At 38.1% G+C, this 20,541-nt stretch overlaps 1 protein-coding gene across 3 annotated transcripts in view; it reads right to left on the bottom strand.

Annotated features, from left to right (window-relative positions):
* SYT1 (synaptotagmin 1) overlaps nucleotides 1-20,541 on the bottom strand; it is a 360,726-nt gene that overhangs the window by 59,692 nt on the left and 280,493 nt on the right. For all 3 annotated transcript variants that reach the window (XM_087766719.1, XM_087766721.1, XM_087766720.1), the window contains one exon: nucleotides 18,871-19,038. In XM_087766719.1, coding sequence (XP_087622845.1) covers nucleotides 18,871-19,038 — 168 coding nt within the window. The remainder of the gene's footprint in view (nucleotides 1-18,870; nucleotides 19,039-20,541) is intronic.

Here is a 20,541-nt window from a genome sequence, read left to right as displayed (position 1 = left end):
GACATAGCGCTGGTAACACTTCTTCAGCTTAGAAAAGGCGATTTGAAGTCCTGTTGAGAACCTGGACTTTTTAGAGACGACTCTAAGTGGCTCCTGCCTATCTCATACTTCTTCTCATATTTGTCAGTAGTCATGTTTGCCTTGACAGTACACTCTCCTAATGAGCTACAGTGAAAAATGCTATTTATGCAGATTACTCTCATTCGCACTGCAGAATCTCTAACAGCAATATCTATCTTCTTAATATAAACATTCTCCACATTTTTGTGGAAGATATTACAAGAAAGTTGATGCTTGCAGCTCTCTTCGTAAAACAATACCAAAATAATGAGCCACAGCACCATATGTTTTTTCCTAATTGGATCCAAGACTCCAAAATAGTCAGTAGGGGAAGGATACAAACACAGTGAGGTGGGTTTCAACTTCAATACCTGGTTTTGATTGTGGCTATTTGCATAAGCCAGAGAGAAACACGATAGGATGTGGTTTGTGGGTGAAGACCCAAAATACAATCATCTTCCACAAATCAAATTTTCAATAGAAGCTCATAATGTTCACTGTATAGTTTTCACACCAACCAAAAAGTTTTAAAACGCTGTGGAGAAAACAGGAATAGCATAAAGGTGGGATATAAGATAAATTAGAATCTTTCAAATACAGGAAACCTTGGTAAACTGTAATGACAGAATCTCTAATCCTAATTCCCACATCCATGGGCTTCAGACAGTTTTGAGGCCATCGTATTCTGTCTACACATGGAGATCTCAAATCCAACAAATTCCTTTTCTTGGCACATAAACCATGAATACACTAAGGTGTCACAATAATACTAGTAACAGAATCACATGGATGCAGAAATGGATGACATGGACTAGCCACAACTTCAATTAAGCCACCAGAGCAAGTGAGCAGAATTAGCAACCCATACACATAGCTGGGATCTACAACTGGGAAAATATTGCTCCTCCATAATCCCCAGGACAAACAGAGATCATACTGGGAAAAGGAAATACTGGTTTGCTGGGCTCCCCCTTTTTCTTTAAACCTGAAATTGTATTGCCACAGCAGCTGTCCTTAACATTACCAGTTTCAAAGGTGCTGAATTTTTTATAAATACATGGTTAAAGAACAAAGCAGAACATTTCAAACCTGCAATAGGTACAATCAGGAAAGACAGACAATCTTTTTCTCTTATGCTTGCAAATCAGGGAGCAGACGACCCTACAATATGCAGATGATTCTGCCACAATTAGGCAAAGGAGCGGGAAGTGAGCAAGAAGCTCTTAAAACTCAGTTTGCATAAATAGGCTAGAAATAGATGGTGCAGCAGGGAAAGATAAAGGAGAACCGGAAAGAGAAAGAAAAGATGGAGCTAATGTGTCAGCCCATTATTATAGCACTTTCAGAGACTATCACATGAATATGTGATACACAAGTACCACCGCACTCCAAAGTCTATGAACTACGTTTGGGATAAAGCACTGAGAACGAATAGGAGAGGCAGAGTTCTCCCCAGTCTTTTCAATCAAAAGGCTGACTACAGAAGTAGCTATTTCAGACTTGCAAAATGTTAAGTATAAACCCAGTTGATATAAACTTAAGGACTTTAACAACTAAACCATTAAGCTGACAAGCAGAGTAATTCCTTTGCTGTCTAAAAGAATTTCATGCCCATGAACAGAGCAGCCATGCTGTTCTACAGCTAGCAGTAAATAGGTGCTAAATGCCTCTGGAGAGAAGGAAGAACCCTCTTTGTGACTGTACCTACTGCACTTTTGAAGAAAATATTTTAAAACAATAAAATATGAACAGACAGTGCCCTACTGCGCATTTCCTTATTCAAGGATCAGTCTTTATTCGCAGGAATAACCCACTTGTCTTACAAAATGGAAGTACAGAGTATCTGTGATCAAAAGTCTCTCCTGTTTGCTTTTACTAACATTATTTCAAAAGTGTCTTCATAGGTTATACCCTCTTCAAATGTGCAAACCTGGCCATAAAAGGAAGCTCCTGTTAATGTAAAATGTTCAGTTACAAGCCACATAACAAGTAAATTAAGAAGCAAAGCAAAGTGAAATAGGTTACAGCAGGAGACCTTGAAAGAAAGAGAGGGTTCTTGAGGCAAAGATCCAGAGGGCTCGTTTTGGATGCTGTAAAAAAGGGATTAGCAGTAACAACAGGCTAAAGAAGAGATGGAAAGGAGACTGATGCTAGGTGAACAGAGAACAGAAATAGAAGCAAAGGTCCATGAGGCAAGTTTTAAAAGGGAGAAGTTTTAGGGCAGACAGGGAACAATCTTTCAAATGAAGTGAATTTATTAAAGGTATCAGAAGGTGGTATCTGTAGGGATACAGTCATGGTATAAAGTAGGAGTGAGGAAGAGCCAAAAGAAATGGTTTAATTGCATATTCTTTTTGACTGATTTTCCTACTACAGTCCTACTCTCTGACTCCTTTGTGACAAAACTTCTGTATGCCAGCACTACTTTTTACCTTTGCTTAAAGAGAACAGACCTGGCAGGATCTTTCTGTGGAATGAAAATCTACTTTTTTTTTTTTTTTACTTTTTTTTTCTTTATTTTTTCTTTTTTTTTTTTTTTTCTCTGAACAGCAGTACTCAACATAGAAATTCCTCACAAATCTGTCTTCTTATTCCAATATATATAGAGAAAGGTAGTAGATTGCATTTCTTTTAACTGCCCTAATTATGGAATATTCTCCAACGCAATGGTAAATCGGACTTGAAAGCAAGTTGGGCAATAATTTGAACCAGCCAATGTTATTAAAAAATTAACAAGTCAGGTTTTGTCAGCTTCCTCCTTTTAGTCCTCTTCATTACATTTTTAACTGTTTAGAGAAAGCACTTCTATTACTGCTTTCTAAAAAGCAGAGGAAATGGAAAGAGAAAACACAGTTGTTATTAGTAGAAAATGACACTTCATGGTCATCAGTTTAAAAGCATTACAATCAGCTGCCTCTTGCAAAATGAGAAACGCTGTGGCTGAAGGCACTTGAAATCAAAGATTAGCAGAAATGCACTCTTTGATTTCCAAACAAGAGACCATGCGACTAAACATACCAAGTTCTTAATTAAACAAGAAGAAAATGAACTTCTTAAATAAACAAGAAAGGGAGGAATGAATTAAAAGAAACATATATGCCCGAACATCATAGCCTGGTTTTCTGTAACTCTGCCTACCCACAAATGCTTGCAGCTGGCTGCTCTGCTTTAATGACTGAATCTCACTCTATTTTGCCACTTGGCTTCTCCTCAGCTCCTGCCTGATCATATTTCTAAATGTCACTCACGTTTATGCAGGCCAGTGCACAAAACAAAATTAATTTAACTGAATGGCACATTAATATTATTACTCTTGACAGCATGGAAAACTTATTAACTATAGCATGTCACAAGGCTAGTCTTCTAGTGAGTAGTGTAAGTACAACATTGAAAGGAAATGTAATACATTTAAAAGATTTTTTTTTAGGCTTATCAGACACTGTGAAAAGTCAAATCACAAAGCTTTTCCATAATTATTAGAATATTATATGTGCATTGCAGTCACTTTACAGAAAATCCTTGTCTTCCTGTGATAGGGTACAGGAAGCCACGGTACAGTACCCTTGCTTGATTTGAAAACATCTCTTGTAGTAAGTATAGGCACCTTACTGCTTAATTAATGTAGTTCTTACTACCAAGAGTGTCTTAGTTTCCAAAAGCGATTGACTCCAAAACTTTAGGTTATGGATTGAAGTTACAGCATACATCTGAAAAAGAATCGGTAGGCAGCAGAGAAGTGTAATTAAGGATCAAATCAATTACCAATTTCTTACTTGTAAGATGTACCACTGGATGTGGTAGTGTATTAAAAACCTGGCATGAACAGAGTCCTTGCTACGATGACCATACACTATCTATTAATGAAAGACAGAACAAACAGATTAAACAAACCAGTAGGTGTGAATGACTGGCACAATGGAATGAGTAATCCCCTGTGGCTGCTGGTAAATTCTGCTGAAATTCAACAGCCCCAGGGAAGGACTATCAGGTGAATTCAGCGTCTCCATTACTGAAGCCATACAGTGTATTTCCATTTGTTCTGCAAGAACCACAAGTAGAAATTCAGGGGAATTTGCAGATTACCTTCATAGCCAGCTGTCTTCTTCCCCTTCCTCTGTAACAAACCACCAAGACAAAAAGACCTTGCACCTCATACCAGTCCTAGCTACATTATAAATAAACGGTTCCTTTTGCAGTGGCACTAACACAAGCTGGTTCACTCAACTCCCGTGGATATACATCCTCCTTTCTCTCATCTCTCGCTTGCTCCAACACCAGTTCAGCTTTCATATTCCTCCATAATATCCCCCAGCACTACCTCCAGCTCCCTTCCAGGACCCCAGTCACAAACCCCACAAAATACAGCAGGCTCCTCCAAAATTTCCTAAAATGGCAATTAGGCAAGAGGCAGTATGTGATGTGGTTGTTTTAAAACTAGAAACTTGCTGGTTAGCTAACAGCAGTTCAAACAGAACACGTGAGGACCTGGCACATGCTCAAGGGTTTCTCTGAACAGGGAAAGAATCTGAGTATCTACCCTCTTTCAGCCACTAGTTTCCATTAAATTTACAGTAGCTTTCTTACCATACTGCCCAGCTTCCAGAGCAGCACGCAACATGGTTCTGGGCCAAAACCAGCTTGTGCCTTTATTTTCATAAGAAGACAACTCAGCCATACAGGCAGGTCAGGATCCTCACTACACTGCAACTACAATGGTGAGCTGGAAGGGGCTGCAAACCAGGGAACTGCACAGCAAGCTGAAAAGGAACTGGATTTGCTAATGGGAAAACCACAGACAGCTGATGTAAGTTCACAGCTGATAGGTGAAGTCTTATGACAAGACAGTTCTCCACCTGTTAATTTATCAGGATGAAGAAGATTTTTCACCCACGTCAATGCCATCATTTATTCCCATCCACTGCTTTTGTGCTACGAGCACCAGTAGGATTTGAAATCTCTTTCTGTATCATTGCTCTTCATTTGGGAAGTTTTCTTACATTGTCCTCTTTTACTAATTTTTGTAGTGGAGATTTTTCCAGAGCAGCAAAACTTCCCAAGAATATGAGATGGGGTAAAGGATATGCAGTTGGAAAAGAGGCAAGCTGAAAACCCTCAGAAAAGCTCAGAGGCACTCTTGCTCTAGTGCTTCCTAGTTTCAGGGAAGTCAGAAATATGTAAAATACTCAGATACTTTCAATATTTTTGTCTTTGGTTCCAGTTGAAATGAAGAAACTAATACATGCCTCCTTCTACAATCTCTTGCATTATAAGTTTTAAGTTCAGCTCGTTAAATATTTGTGCTTAGTTTAAGAATGAGTTCCTTCTAGCTAGTGCTATGTATTCAAATCTATTGAGTTACCCTTACCAGGCTCATACCCACTTCTTAAACTAAACATTCAAAAAAATATTTTTATGAAACTACTGAAATATATTCAAGTTTTGGATAAATACATACTGGCAAGAACCTCTCTTATTACTCCACTTCCCCTGGCTATTTCACTTTGAAAAACTGTCTTAACACATCCTTTAGGAAGACAAGACAGCTCATCAAAGGTCATCACAGCAATCAGTACCACACACTGAATTTCATTAATCTCTTCAGTAAAAAGAAAGAGGTCACTGCAGTCATCTATAAAAATCTAGGAAACAAGACTGTACTTATCACGAAATCTCTGGCTTAATGATGTTCATTTTTAATAAATCTTAGACCACAAGGGAAATTCCAGACGACTGGAACAGTGCTAATGTTATGCCCATCTTACTCAAAAAAGGCCAAATGGGATGAAGGCAGTATCTATCAGCCATTTGCCTTTTATCAAACCCAGATGAAACAAAGGAAGAACTCATAAAAGTTTGCATTAATGATGGTTTAAAGGATATGGACCATAATGAATGTGAAGTCACATGGTTTTATGGAAAATAGGTCTTTTCAACTAAAACCAGATTCATTCTTTGATAAGACTGTAAATTTGGTTGACGAAGGAAACATGCAAAAAATTTTATTTGTTCTGTTCAAGGTCTACTGCTGTTTTTATAGACGTGGAAGACATTTCTGCTGATAAAGTAAGCAGGTGATACAAGAATTAACATAATGGTAAATACTAACGCAACAGGTTGGTCAGAGAGAAAGTGCTAATTCACTTAGCTGTAACCAGTCACACAGAGTACATTTTCATACAGCCAAAAGCAAAAATTCTACATCTTAAGACAAAGAACTCAAGACTATTTCTAAGTAGCTACTGAATCAGGAAATATACATTACAAAGCAGTGCCTCCTGCTGAGGATTTAGGGTCATAAGCTACAGACCATGAACTGCTAGTGTAATGCTGTGCAAAACACTCAATAGCAGAAGTGAGCAGAAGTAGCTGGTGACTTTGCCTGTCTGGCAAAGGCATAAAGTATACTGCACACAGTCCTTGTGTACACATATTTTTTTAAGATACTGAAAACTACAAAAAAAGCTAAAAAGTCACAACTCTTATTGGAAAAATTAAGAAAAAGCCTGATCGTGAAAAACATAAAAGATGAATTTCTGCAGCTTTCTGAAAAGAGGATTGGAAGCGACTTGATTACAATGCATAAGTACTGTAGAGAAGAGGAAGCATCATGTATTAAATGGCTTGAATCTACTGAAGAAGGGCATAACAAGAATCAGTGACTTGGAGTAGAATCTGGTAACATCCAAACAACAAATAAAGAGAGACAGAGTAACTGCTGGAGATACAACGGATGTGTTATTTTCTCCATCTACTGATGTCTTAAAATCAGTAACTTGCAACTTCTTTGGGTTTGAAGACCCTCTAAGAGTTTTTCAGCAGAGGTGCAAAGCTGCCTATAACGAATGCTGATCTACTGTCAGCAGCCTTCTCTTTGTAACATTTGTCAGTAAGGTCTCACGCAGAATTTTCCACTGGAATTTCCACAGAATTCTGATTAGATGATATGAAAATGTGTTACGGGAAACTTGGTTTTGGTGAACTTCCATTGAAGACATGCTGGATAATGCTGAAAGTCAGGATGCCATGAAGAAATCTGAGCTTTCGGAGTTTGCAGTCTATGGCCATGCAGCCAGGACAAAATGCCATGGGCTGACACTCAGAGGGTTTCTAGCTCCTTGCTCCAAATCCAAGCAAGGTCTAACTTCCAAGTTTCTAAGGGGGTTTCCTTGTGCCACCGTCCTCACAACTTGGCACAGAAGGAACAATACTATCTCCTGGATGCTGCCTGTTTCCTAGATTGAGTTAGATTATAGGAGGTTCTTTAAAACGTTCCTTGAAGATCTAGGAGTCCTCCAGATTTAGGGCAGACAATCTCACCTCATTTAGAAAAATACCCAATTTGATAGGAAATAGTAGTATTTCTAAACAAAACAAAGGTTTCTGAAATAGGAGATTTTTTTGCATAAAGAAAATTTTGTCAGCTAGTCTAGGTTCGTTGCAAATAAAATAGATCAGATTAAAAGACCTGTCATCCTCAGCGAGTTGTAACAGCTCATATAGTGGTGCCTCCTGGAAATGAACCCAAGGCTAAAAATCTAAGGAGCATGTAGCATGTCCCAATGTTTATACACTAGATGTTCACAGCTTTATATTTAGTGATTGTGCTTGAGGCTGATTAACAGCTCGTTTTCATGTCAGGGAACATATAAACAGGGAAGTTTCAGAGCCTTAAATTCTTACATAACGTGACCGGTGTCTGTGCTCACAGGAACTTATGCCAACTCTGGAACTCTACAGCTGAAATCCAAGCAGGAAGGCAATATTCTCAAATCATTCTGGAACATATGATCATTGCAGCAAACCTAGTAGAGCTTAATTAAAATCTGTTCTCATTTACAATTATCATATATTAGAAAATATTTTTTTGATTTTATAATTTTAAACATAAAAGTTGTAACTACCAATACACTAAATGCGCATATTTTTCCTTTAGGCTGATGGATAAAACTAAAAGCATACAGTTCTCCATTAAGAAATCAACTAACAGTTTAGTATCACAGACAGACATTCTGAAGAAATAATCATGTCTTTAAGAGATTTTAAATCATTTAATGATTTAAAGGATATGTAGAAAAAGTATGATTCTATATCTAGAAAAACATCATCATTTGCTATATCAAATTGCAATAAGACAAATTGGTCCTCATCGTAAAAAAAAAGAGGATGGGGAAGCATGCGCATAGTTGGATGGCACATGAAGTTACAGGTAGGTTTTTTTGAAGGGCCTTGATGTATTGCCATATACAAGTTAATGTTTAAGAGTGATAGAAAAATAAAATGCAGGGATGAAAATCTACTATGACAAGAAAGAAATCATGGGTTACAGAGATGTAGAATAGAATAGAATATTTCAGTTGCAAGGGACATACAATGATCATCTAGTCCAACTGTCTGACCAATTTGGGGCTGACCAAAAAGTTAAAGCTTGTTATTAAGGGCATTGTCCAAATGCCTCTTAAACACTGGGGCATTGACCACCTCTCTAGGAAGCCTGTTCCAGTGTTTGACCACCCTCTCAGTAAAGAAACGCTTCCTCATGTCCAGTCTAAATCTCCCCTGGTGCAGCTTTGAACCGTTCCCATGCATCCTATCCCTGGATACCAGGGACAAGAGATCAGCACCTCCCTCTCCACTTCCCGTCCTCAGGAAGCTGGAGAGAGCAATGAGGTCGCCTCTCAGCCTCCTTTTCTCCAAGCTAGACAAATGCAAAGTCTTTAGCCACTCTTCACAGGACCTTTCACCGGCTTTGTTGCCCTCCTCTGGACACATTCAAGGACCTTCACATCCTTCTTAAATTGTGGGGCCCAGAATTGCACACAGTACTCAAGGTGAGGCCGCACCAATGCTGAATATAGTGGGATAATGACCTCTTTTGACCGGCTGGTTATACTGTGTTTGATGCAGCCTGGAATGCGGTTTGCCCTCTTGTGCTGTGGAAGAACCTCAGCTCTTTGTGTCACAGAATTGTAATAGTTGCACCTATTTTCTGTACAATAAGTACAAGCGAAAAAATTAGAGTAATCAAAATTAATTCAAATGACCCACATCTCCTGGAAAACATGCCGGCTCTAAAACATCACAGAAAATTAATGTTCGGCCTGTCTGATTAATGTGAAAGTCTTAATGAATAAAAACACTTTCAGCATAATCCACTGCTGTCTAATTCTAGGCTGGGCATTAACAGACCCGGGATGTCAGCTACAGACCTCAGGGCACTCACTTGAAAATGAGCTGCTGCCAATTTTGATCCACTCACCGACAGAGATCCTCCTGTTAATCTTCACATTTACTGAAGAAGATATGGAAAAACAAAGATAAAATAACTGGGTTCCAGATAACCCAGTAGCTCTGAAGATTACCAGAAGCAATTTAAGTAGCACCTAAAATTGGTTAAGGATCTAATGGGAAGCTCAGGCACTGCCTGCTCACTGCCATCCATACCACTGAGAAGCTGCAGCGCCATGGTCTATGCCAGTAGCATAAAAAGCAAGTAATAAACCCCACATAATGGTAATTGTCTAGCGAATGATTTAGGTTAGAATTTTATGGCAAGGTCTCTATCTAAGAAGAAGAGATTTGAACTGAAGGTCAGCCACAAGTGGAAAAAGGCCCTAGAGAAGGGTTCCCAAATTTAGTTGCCATTATCAATGACAGTGGAAGTAGCAGTAACTCCTAATTGTGTTCTGTTGTAGGCGAATGCATCCAGCCAATCAAGCAGCAATAACATACCACTTTGAACTCTTTTTCTCACTGCTAGTTTGGAAACTCCTGCTTTTGGCACTATTTCTATAATCGTAATTGCAGACATATTGCTCAAGGAAAATGTCTTGGCCTCCGTGTCACTGGATTCAGTTTCAGGTGTTTCTCTTCATCTAGTGCTTGGCCAGCAAGAAGCACATACAGACAATATTTGGGTTCAAAAAGGAGATCAGAAATGAATTTCATCTGTGCACTGACAATTGTAGCTCGAAGTGCGTTGTGCTCTAAGCAGACAGCAGGAGTAGTAATTCTGTGGCAGTGACCATACTCAAGCCCTCCACAGAAAAAAATACTAGTCTGGAAACTCTGTCAGTGGAAAGGACAGAACAACTACAGTACCACTCCATCCATCTAGCAAGTGAGCCAGCCAGGCAGCCATCTGAAACAAGAAGTCCCAGTTAATGCAATTAAAGGCTGCTCACAAAACGATTAAAGTCTGTACAAAAGCTTCCGTCACAGAAGATGCATCATAAAAGAAAGATGTTTTTCTGCTCCATACTCAGGTCTGCGTCTTACATGCACACATACACACAGAGTGAGAATATGTTGAGAAGCGAGGAGGTGGAGTGATTCACAGAAATTTGATCTCTGGTCAACATAGATACTAAAAAGCAACAGCATCTTTAGACTGTGGAGGCTAAAAAGTGCAGCTTAATTATTAACTGACTCACTCAGGTATACAGAATGATGGTAGAAGTTAAAAAATGAAAAAAAACCCTTAAAAGAATAAGAAAACAAGAGATCAGTCAGCATTTTATCATTTTCTCCCTTCGTGTCATTAGTGCTGTGAAAGTCTGGAGAGAGATAGAGAGAGGAAGGAGAAATGGTTTGATCTTTAGACAGTGCATCATTCTTGGAGTAAAATTCCTCACTATTAGAATTCTAGATGACAGACACGTTAAAAAATTTTAATTGTATAGCATCAACATTATAAATGTTCACGTTCAGATAAGGTACAGAAAAGCATTTCCACCTATCTTGTTAATCTCTTTAAATCTTATGTATGACATAGAGTTACCTATGAACACCCAAGAATAATATTGGCTTTGATCTGTGTGATTGAAAGTGAAAAACTAGCCATAATCAGTCCTTCAAGAAGAACTGTGTGTATGTTGTAGACTGCAAGATCTTAAAAACTGGAAATGTCAGTTCCCCATTAACCTACAAGGGAAGAATGCATAAAAGGCAGAAACAGAGATAGTCTATGAAAAGGGCTTTTTCTCAAGTTATTCGTTGTGCAACAGCATCCTGCCCAGACTGAATTAGACATGAACAAGAGAAAGCGGCTATGCTATTCCAAAGGTTTTTAGAATCTAATTTAAATCATCATGTCCTGAGTGTTTCTCTAGTTATGATGATAACAATCACAGCGTAAGCTGCAGAAGGCCATGGAAAAGAAAGAGGAAAGAAGTACAGGGTTGATTGCACTAAAACCACCCAGCTGCATCACCTGTGTGTAACACAGCAACAGCACATCAGCCAATGTGAGGAATTTCTTTGGCCTTTGGTGGAAGGCTGACTTTTATGACACAATCGAACAGGTAACTGTAGGAACGAGTTATTGCTGTCTGCCATCTATTTAGTCTAGAAATAAGACCTGGTAATACATCCTAAATTCATGTACTTTACCTCTGAAAAATATTAGCATAAAACCAATAAAAGCCTAATACCACAAAACTGAACATACAGTATTATGTTCTAGATTCTAACTGTGATTTCTCTAAAATAAGGGCATTTGGTGCTAATTCCTGTCACAGATACAATGCAAAGTGCTTTAAGTGCCAGTTAAGCTCATTGTTGAACTAAACTGAAACACAACAGGCTCTGAAAAGAGGTTAAATGTTTACTATGGTAATCCCTGACATGGTCTAAATTGGTATTTAAGAGCCAACAGAGGAAAAATGAAGAAAATGACTAATCTGTTTCTTTCTCAGACCACCATTCCTAAAGCTTTGTCTTCAACTTTTTCAAAACCACATCTTTCTCTGGTGCTTCTGGAAACCAAGATTTTTTACTTCTATGTGGAGTGGGCACAACAAAGTGAGGAGACCGGAGTGGCATACTACGCCTCAACCTTTTAGTGAAAAAGCTGTTGTCTTCTTTGTGAGAGCTGCTCTTTCCTTGTGACTGTTAAAATGCTGGTCTCTGTTCTGAAGGTCCTTCTAATGACACTTATGATGGAGTATTTTGATACAGCCATCTTACAGCTTCCTTTAGCTCCTGATCCTGGTTTGTAACAGCAATCAGACAACGATTTTTGTCACTGTTGGTTTGCAAAGGGAGGGGAGAAAGGGAAATAAGGTATTACCCTGGACTACTGCAAAGCTTCTGCTTAGAATTCCAATGAGAAATGCAATTTCTGCCTCTGGATAATGCATTCACTGGTGCTGGTAGTCAGACAAATAAGTAAGTACATAAAAGTCCAGGTGGAGAACAATGCAGGAAAATTTCATATATAGCATGTTCTGTGGTCCTTTCGTACCAATCACCTGATTCTGCAGATGCATTTGCAATCCCTCCCAGATTACAGAGCTTTATAACTGGGAGTACTCTGTGATTATGGCTGAATTCCCTGGAATTACTTCTGCAGCTTCCATCCAAAAGATCTCTTCATAGCGTAGCTTTAGCACCTTCCCCTTGGAATATACTTCAACTCGTGCTAATGACTGACACATCAGTCATCTGAATGAATCACTTGCAGGTACATGGAGAATACTTTCAGCATCTAAGTGTATAAATTCTGCTTAAGCCTTTTAAAGAAGAACTCTAAGATGATTTCGATCCCTCTCAGTATCTTTCTCAAAAGCCTATGAAAACATGATTCAGAACATTGCTTTCCAAACGCCACTGTATGTTTAACATTCAAGTCCAGTACTTTTGAACTCCTTGGCTGGTCTGGTCTCTCTCCTCTACTAAGCATTTTAAAATATCCTATACTTGAGCAATAAAAAACTACACAATAACTTTAAGAGGCAGAGATGGGGAATTGTCCACTATTTTTTCCTTGTAACTCTCTACAAGGTCTTTAGGAATATGCCTTGTCTAGAATCAACATTAATATAATTATTATTATTTTGCGTACGGATCATTAGATGCTTAGCACCAACTGCAGGATCTACTTTGTCAGCACAGTTTAACCTCAAGATGCCCTTCCACACTTGAAAGTCAAATGGTAATACGTATGGTTTTGACAAATAAGAATACAAGTTTTTCTGATGTCAGAATGAATACTGTCCAGAAACAGAAGGGCCCCAGCAGAGCCTGAATTTATCACTGAACTTCGCCTTCTTCTCTACCATCCTCTGTATTTGAATTTAATATGTGTAAAGCCAGACAGTCTGAGATGAATCAAGACAAGTTCCCTTTTGATTTCAAGTAAGCCAATTACATTCTTTTTGTTACAGCACAAGAATGCCTCTGACCTCCTAAGGTAGGTGTCTTTTCCAGAGAGGGAGTTAAGAAAGAGAATACTCAACAAAGGTATATAGTGGGATTGTCAGCAGTTTAAGTATCAGAGGTGAAAAAAGAAATGCATAATTCTAATAGCCTGAAACAGTACTGTAACTGCTCTACTTGAGTCATATGGTTTTACCTTTAAAATCACAACATTTCAACATCTTCAATTTCAAGCTGAAAAACAACTAATTAACTGCTGAAGAATTTCAAATCAGGCTTGCTTATTCTCAAACTTAAGCCATCTCCCTCATATCAAGAACCTCTCTTTTGTTCCCTGTCTCGCTATCAAACTCAGTTCCTCTGCAGGACCGCTGTTGCACTCCCATTCAACATTGTGCACTTAAGTGAACATATGTTCAACATTGTGCATTTACTGCACAGAACTCTGCCACAAAATCTGAAAATTAAAAAACCCTTAGATTTAACATTTTAAAGTTTTAATTAGGTCTAAGATGAAGTGAACTTGAGAAAACAAACACCATGCAGAAAACATAGTGATCCAATATAATATGCAGCTAAATAAAGGAGACCTTACATTTAAAAATGTCTGACACGCTGACAGAACCTCCATAGGGATAATGACACTTTCTTTTTCAAAGCACTATGTTATCTGCAAAGCTGTATAAGAACTAAGTGTTATTATTTGAGATGGGAAAGTTCTATTAGATCATCTGTCCAACTCTGATATAACAGAAAATGACAGTGATTTGCTGCTGTGGTTTGACAATGACATTTGTAAAAATGTCCTTTCCTCTTAACTCTCTGCAAGTTTCAGTGCTGAGGATTCAATAAGCCAGACAGCTTACTAACTTCACTCTCCAACTTCTATGAAGCATACTGAGGTATTAAATATACTAATTTCAGGCCCACTTTTCCATCTCCTTCCTTTAACTTTTAGTTTTCGAAGAAGAAGGAAAGAACAATCTGCATGAATATGTCAAGCATATTCAGAACTTCACAATATGGTCTTCACAGAACTGGTCTTTCACTCCCCAGCTGCAGACAGCTTGCATCTCACCCATCTGCAAGGCAGTAATGTAGCATCTCTCCTGCTTGGAATTGTGCATCATGTAGGAGAGAAGCTGTTGTCCATCTTGCTGGTGTTTTCCAGCAGGCTTCCACCCAAAATATACCTATCACAACCCACGGCGATACAAGCATGCATCCGTCATGTAACCTATCCATGGTGGATGCCTGATCAGATAATGCATGGAGTCTTCTCTGATGGCAGCTGTAAGAGGTCTGCAGAACTCTTGGTGGTGGATACTGTCAGGTTGAAGATCTTTCTTTTCATGGATGAAGGCTCTGCTTCTCCACAGCTTTCAAGGGAAAGAATTGTTTCTGCTCTTCCTTATATTCCCTAAAATTTCTTGGAATGTTTGCTAGAACAGGTTTTCAGTTTAAGTGCCAATATAACAAAATGTCTGGAGGGAAATTATTTGAAGTATGCAGAAGATGACTCTCAGTATGATTCACACTGCTGTGAGCAAAGAAGAGGTCTGTCTGGCCTTCTGTGCTGGAGTGATAACAGATATTGGATGCAGTGTGTACTCAGATAAAGTTAATGGCAGTGACATCTGGTAGGTGACACAGAGGAGTAAACTCCTGTCATCTGTTTTTTAACACTCTGTGCCCAAACCATTATATGTCAGACTTGGTAAAAGTGAATAATCTTTCAGTAGCTACCACTCTTCCCTCTCATGCTCTCAGTCATATGAGACTAGATAAATCACCTCCATACATTCACAAAGACAGCAGAGCTAAAGCAGCCAAGAAAAAAAGGACTCAAGGTATGCAGCTCATTAGTAGTGGCCTCCCCAATATTTAGCAGTCATTGTACAGACTCGTACATTCCCAAAGCCCTCTCACAGTCATAACAAATGCTTACATAAGGCCTTGTACCTTCAAAGTGCTTCACTGACATAAATATATTAATAAGACCTTTCCCAGAAGAGAATGCAGTGTCAGAGAGATGCCATTCAAATGGCTGGGCCATGACAGGAAGCACTTCAAATATTTCATTAAACCTTCATTCTCTGACATCAATTTCAAGCCCATTTAGAAAAAAGGATGGAAAGTACAGTGGAGCTTTATAAGCAAAGAAGAGTAACTGCTCATAAAATTATTTTGCCCTCTGTGATTGCAGTGTTAATTAAATTGTATATTTTGTGATATGCATCAACTGAATTCTACATAAAGTGAAATAAAAATAAGATTTTTATACTCCGCTTGACTGATGCCACCTAGATGGTTCTTTCAAAGGGATTGGTCACAATTGCCACTGATGCATGCTTTGGTATGCATCTTGTTTTGGGGTCATAATGAAAACATTAAGGATAGTTTGGCATCTGATACTTAATTGCAAACATACGTAGAATTCAAGTTAGTGCTAGGTTGTTAAGAACTGACAAACCTACCGAAGTGCTCCAAGGGCAAAAAAGGAAATAAAACATGTCATTCTTCAAAAACTGCAGACTACATACAGATGTGCTTTTCAGGGATAAATTAATTACACAATTATAACATGTAGAATAGGCTACAAAATATTTTTTTGTAGTAATAGAATTACATTTGTCATATATTTTCAGATGAACTCCAGTTGCTTAGGATTTAATTCAATTTTTATCATGTTTTCTTACAATTAGTAAGCCAGACTGCCATATCATGTTCATGATCACTACCAAGATACAAGCATTTGTCTGTTGCCACACATCTGGCCTAGGTAAATCACATTAGCCTTTATATGCACAGTATTCTATTTGCTAATTCTGAAGCCAGGGTACTTCTTGGTTGCAGCTATATCTTCTGTGCATTCTGCAATGTCTGCTGTGGCAGCTGATAACAGGTTTATGGAGACAGGACCTCTCCCATCCCTCTCTGTCCCCTATTTTTTATCACATAAAATGTACTAGAATTTGTTTGGCATACTTGCTGCGGAGCAGGGGCCGGAACATTGAAGATGGTGGGGTACTTGGCAGCAGTCAAATATGGAAATATGAACGACATTTCATGAGAAACACAGCTCCCAAACCACTGACAGATGTAACTCTCTCGGTTCTTGGTAGAGATTTCTTTTCCAAATTGGGTTAAGCAATTCTTTGAATCAGGCTCAACATATGTATGACAGAAGTAGAGGTTCCATAACAGAGTAAAAATAAGTGAAGACCTTTTGGATTAGATATACTGGGTTTACCTACATCTTGAGAAACTGCTTTCTGTGGGGTCACTTTTTATTTGTACAGTTTGCTCAGGAGCTGTTGTAGAAAAGCTACAACTAGTATAACAAAACCTAAGATTCACAAAGTCTCCAACTAACCTAAGTTATGATATTTTTCTATATTTATTGCATACCTTGCATGCTTATGAGCATAGAGATGCAAAAATGAAACAGGCGATCTCCTGTATTACAAAAAAATATTTAGGGAGTTGGTGTAAGCACAGTTTTTCATGATGTTTTCATAGGATCATATTGCCTAGCCTCTTATAAATAAAAAAGCCACTCGTTGGTAGCAACTTCAAAAATGTCCTATCAAAAAACTTTACAAAAATGACAATGTTTTTTCTGTATATATAGTACCTGAAATTTGAAGAAAGGTGAAGGCAGAGGCTCAAATGGGAACTAAGAAAAGCTAGTTTCTTCTAGCTAAGATGACAAATATCTTTGCATAGACAAATGACAAACACATGAAAAATATACATCCGTCAGTTCACTTGATCTCTGAAAGCACAAATAAGGTACAACCTAGATTTTGTCTTTACTGCAAACTATTCAAAGCTCTTGTAATGCTCTTCTAATATCCAAATACTTTAAGAATTACTTATTTTAATTACTTCCTTCTCATTTAATAAAAAGTTCTTTCCAAGTCAGAATGTATTTTTGGAAGTAGCTCGCACTGTTCAATGTCTATTTCAAGCAATGTTATAATCGTTTTGTATTAGCAGGATACGAACTTTATGAAGCAACCAAGCGACTGAGTCAGATCTTACTGCGGACATGAGCTAGAAAACTCAAGAGGCAATGTTCTATGCCACAAGACAGGTGAAACCCCACACTACTCTATACAATGGTATCTGTCAGCTGCATATGGGGATATCATTGTTTATGTTCTAAAAGCTTAAAGTTATACTAAAAAGGTAAAGTTTCAATTTCTCTTTGTGTAGTATTGGGCTTATTTTATGTGTTTTGAAACAGAAAACCATGAAACACTTTGATATCACACACAATAGTGCAATAGAAGTCCAATTCGATACTTAATAAAGTTTGGAAGGATTAATATGCTCCGATTTTACATTTCTAGCTTTCTGGTATGCTGAGGCCTTAAAGAAACAGGGCCCTTGAACTGCAAACCTCCTTTCTCTCTTTTTTTCATTTTTATCTTTAGCTCTAAGAGTGGAAGAAAAATGCCCCATATGGCATGAGTACCAATGTCACATGCAATAAGAGAGTCCTGCAAATGCTGTCACTATGAAACAATGCCATGGAGAATAGTCTCAACGTAGCAGTGGCTTTCAAATCAACAAGCAGTAGAAGAAAGCCATCTGAAAATACAGTCTTTAAGAACAAACACTCAAAAAGACAAGAGTGAAATCTACCATTTTTGAAAATCTGAGAAGGCTATATGGCTCAGCATCTGCTGAATTTTTCACAACTTGTAGTCTAAATCCAATATTCAGGTTTTCGTCACTTATATTAAGGAAAGATTTCATCCAGAGACCGTCCCTTTAATTACAGAAACTGAGGTTTGAATCCAAAGCAGCTTATTAGCTAAATTAGACAATGAGGAATTCAGACTCAGATTCCTTCTTCTCCCACCAGAGAATTGAAGCACGCTGTGCACTCTGACTGTTATGAGTGGGCAGATATTATCTAGCAATCAGAAGGAAAAGTAATGTAACACCAAGTACAAAATGGTCCTATAATAAGAAAAAAAGGTGGATGTGCCAGTATAAACAACCTCACAGGACGTACAATTTAGTGATGAAATATTTCCAAAAAGTGTCTTGTGTACATGTAGCACTATACCTACTAAATAATGAACCCACAGGATGTTGGCACAGAGAGGAAAATTAAAAAGGTGATTAATATTTGATTGAGATGCTGTTCCAAGGTCTTTGTCAAATGCATACTTCTAATCAATGGACATTATTGCATAGCAGCTCAATAAAACTGTAAGGTATTTCAATGAAAACCTACCATTATCTTCATGCACAATAAGATGCCTTGAGATGCAAACACTGAGAATAATTAGGGTCACAAAGAAGCCTAAATGCACACCACTCTTATAATTCAAACGCAAATTCTATGTACCCAAACTTCATCAATTCAAGAAAAAGTTAAACTCATGAAAACTTTCTTAATATGTTGCATAAAGTATAAAAAAGATTGAAAATAGGATTATCAAAGGAGAATGTACCGTTCTATGAGTATTGGAAAAGATGCTTATCAAAAATTTATCAGGCGAAGTAAGTCTGAGAAATGCTGATAACAGATGGGAGCTGTCTTGGCAAAAAAAATGTTGCTAGTTTGACTGTTTCTCTAGCTGAGAATAAAAGTGTCCTGGGGGGAAAAAAAAAAGAAAGTCTGATTTTTCTTACCTCTTCCTTCTCTGCACTTTGCAAGTCCCTCCACTCCTCAGTGACATGACCGAAGTCCACTGTGTTCATCGCAACCTTATATTCCCCAATGATATCATGTTTGGAGAAACGATCAAAGTCATAAACTGCCATCACTAAAGTTTTTCCACCCAGCTCGGAGTATGGCACCTGCAAAGAAGAGAAAATGACAAACTCCGTATCTGAGACAATAAAGATTGGTCCACTACAATGCAAATCTATTTCTTTGGTTTATCAGCTGTCATCTCAGGTAAATTGAACTGCAGAGAAAATTATGAGGTGTATTTGTTTCAGAGTCACCAGATGCAGTATTTTTTGAGACCAGGCTCTGGCACTCGATAGAACAATGTGGCAGCTCACTCATCACTCCATGGGTTTTTCTCATTCTACTTCAAATCATTTTGTGGGTGATGAAACTGAAACAGGAAGCCCAATTATTTGCACTGAAGACACATGAACTTTTCACACAATCGTGTCTTTCCCTCAATAAATCTACTGTCATCACTCAGAAATGGGTAGCTCCCAGACTGATGAAAAAAACTGAACCGGTTTACTGTATCTGACGCAAAGTAATTAGACACTAAATAGTTCTCTTACAGTCCCACCACCTATTACTTACCAAGGCATGTTTTTCATTATTATACCTTTCACACTGTAGATACTAAGGTGCTTTCTAAGTCACAGTGTACAGCTAGAAATTGTGGTGGCAGAAGGCCAAGTTCTGACTAATTCTCCAGCTGTTCTGATGTGTTTTGGACAGATGCTGTGGGTTAGGATGCTTATGAGTCACATTTTTAATATTCAGATGAAGAAGTGCAGTTCAGGTAAGCTACACTTGAGTGGCTACCTGGAGAGGTCTGATTTAGGAATTGTTTGGATTTACACTGAACACTTGGTCAATTTGAATATATTCTGCAAGTATAAATGGTTTCCATGGGCTTCAGTAAACATTTTTCTATTAATTGTCTATATAAAAAGAGAAATGAAAGCGTGGCATTATTATTGGCCTTGTTAACCGCTGTATGTTCCGGTCTGTTTAAATCCTAGGACTGTCGTCTTTTGTTACTGTTTGGCTTCCACTTGCTTTTTAAAATACTTACCAATAACGTGAGTAGCTTTTCTTTTTCATAACATGTTATATAATGTTTAAAAGAAGCTCCAGCTTCCATTACCGAGTACAATAGTTTCAGCAGGTACACGGTTGTGTATTGTAGCAAATACTATAGCAAAATCTATTTTGATTCTGTAAATTATTTGTAGCTTCTAAAAAGCTATAGAAGGCAAATGTATGTGGAAGGCAAAATTTCAAATAATTTCACTTTTATTCTTACACAGCCTCAAAAACAGGGGAAGAGAAATGTTCTAAAGTTTCCTTCTCCATCAGTTTACAATACCACTTAATGGATCCTTGTCATTTGGAATGCATGAAAAGACTACATTTATCATTATTTACTTCTTTTTATCATTAACTTGACCTCAGTAAATCTTATTTTAGCTACCTTCCTTTTCAAAGAAGATCTAGTGGCAGTACTTCCTCCATTCATTACCTCTAAAGCAGCCTCAGCCTACAGCTTTGTTCAGGACAACCAAGGATGTCCTTAGCTCTTGTGAAGGATTGCTCCCTCTCCCTGCTTTCTGCTCTGCTCAGTAGGA

The sequence above is a fragment of the Nipponia nippon genome, unplaced genomic scaffold (genome assembly GCF_047370975.1).
Source record: "Nipponia nippon isolate SJK-2023a ecotype South Korea unplaced genomic scaffold, ASM4737097v1 scaffold_3, whole genome shotgun sequence".
Lineage (NCBI taxonomy): Eukaryota > Metazoa > Chordata > Aves > Pelecaniformes > Threskiornithidae > Nipponia > Nipponia nippon.
Note: the sequence above shows the minus strand (reverse complement) of the source record. Positions and strands in the feature narration are given on the sequence as shown.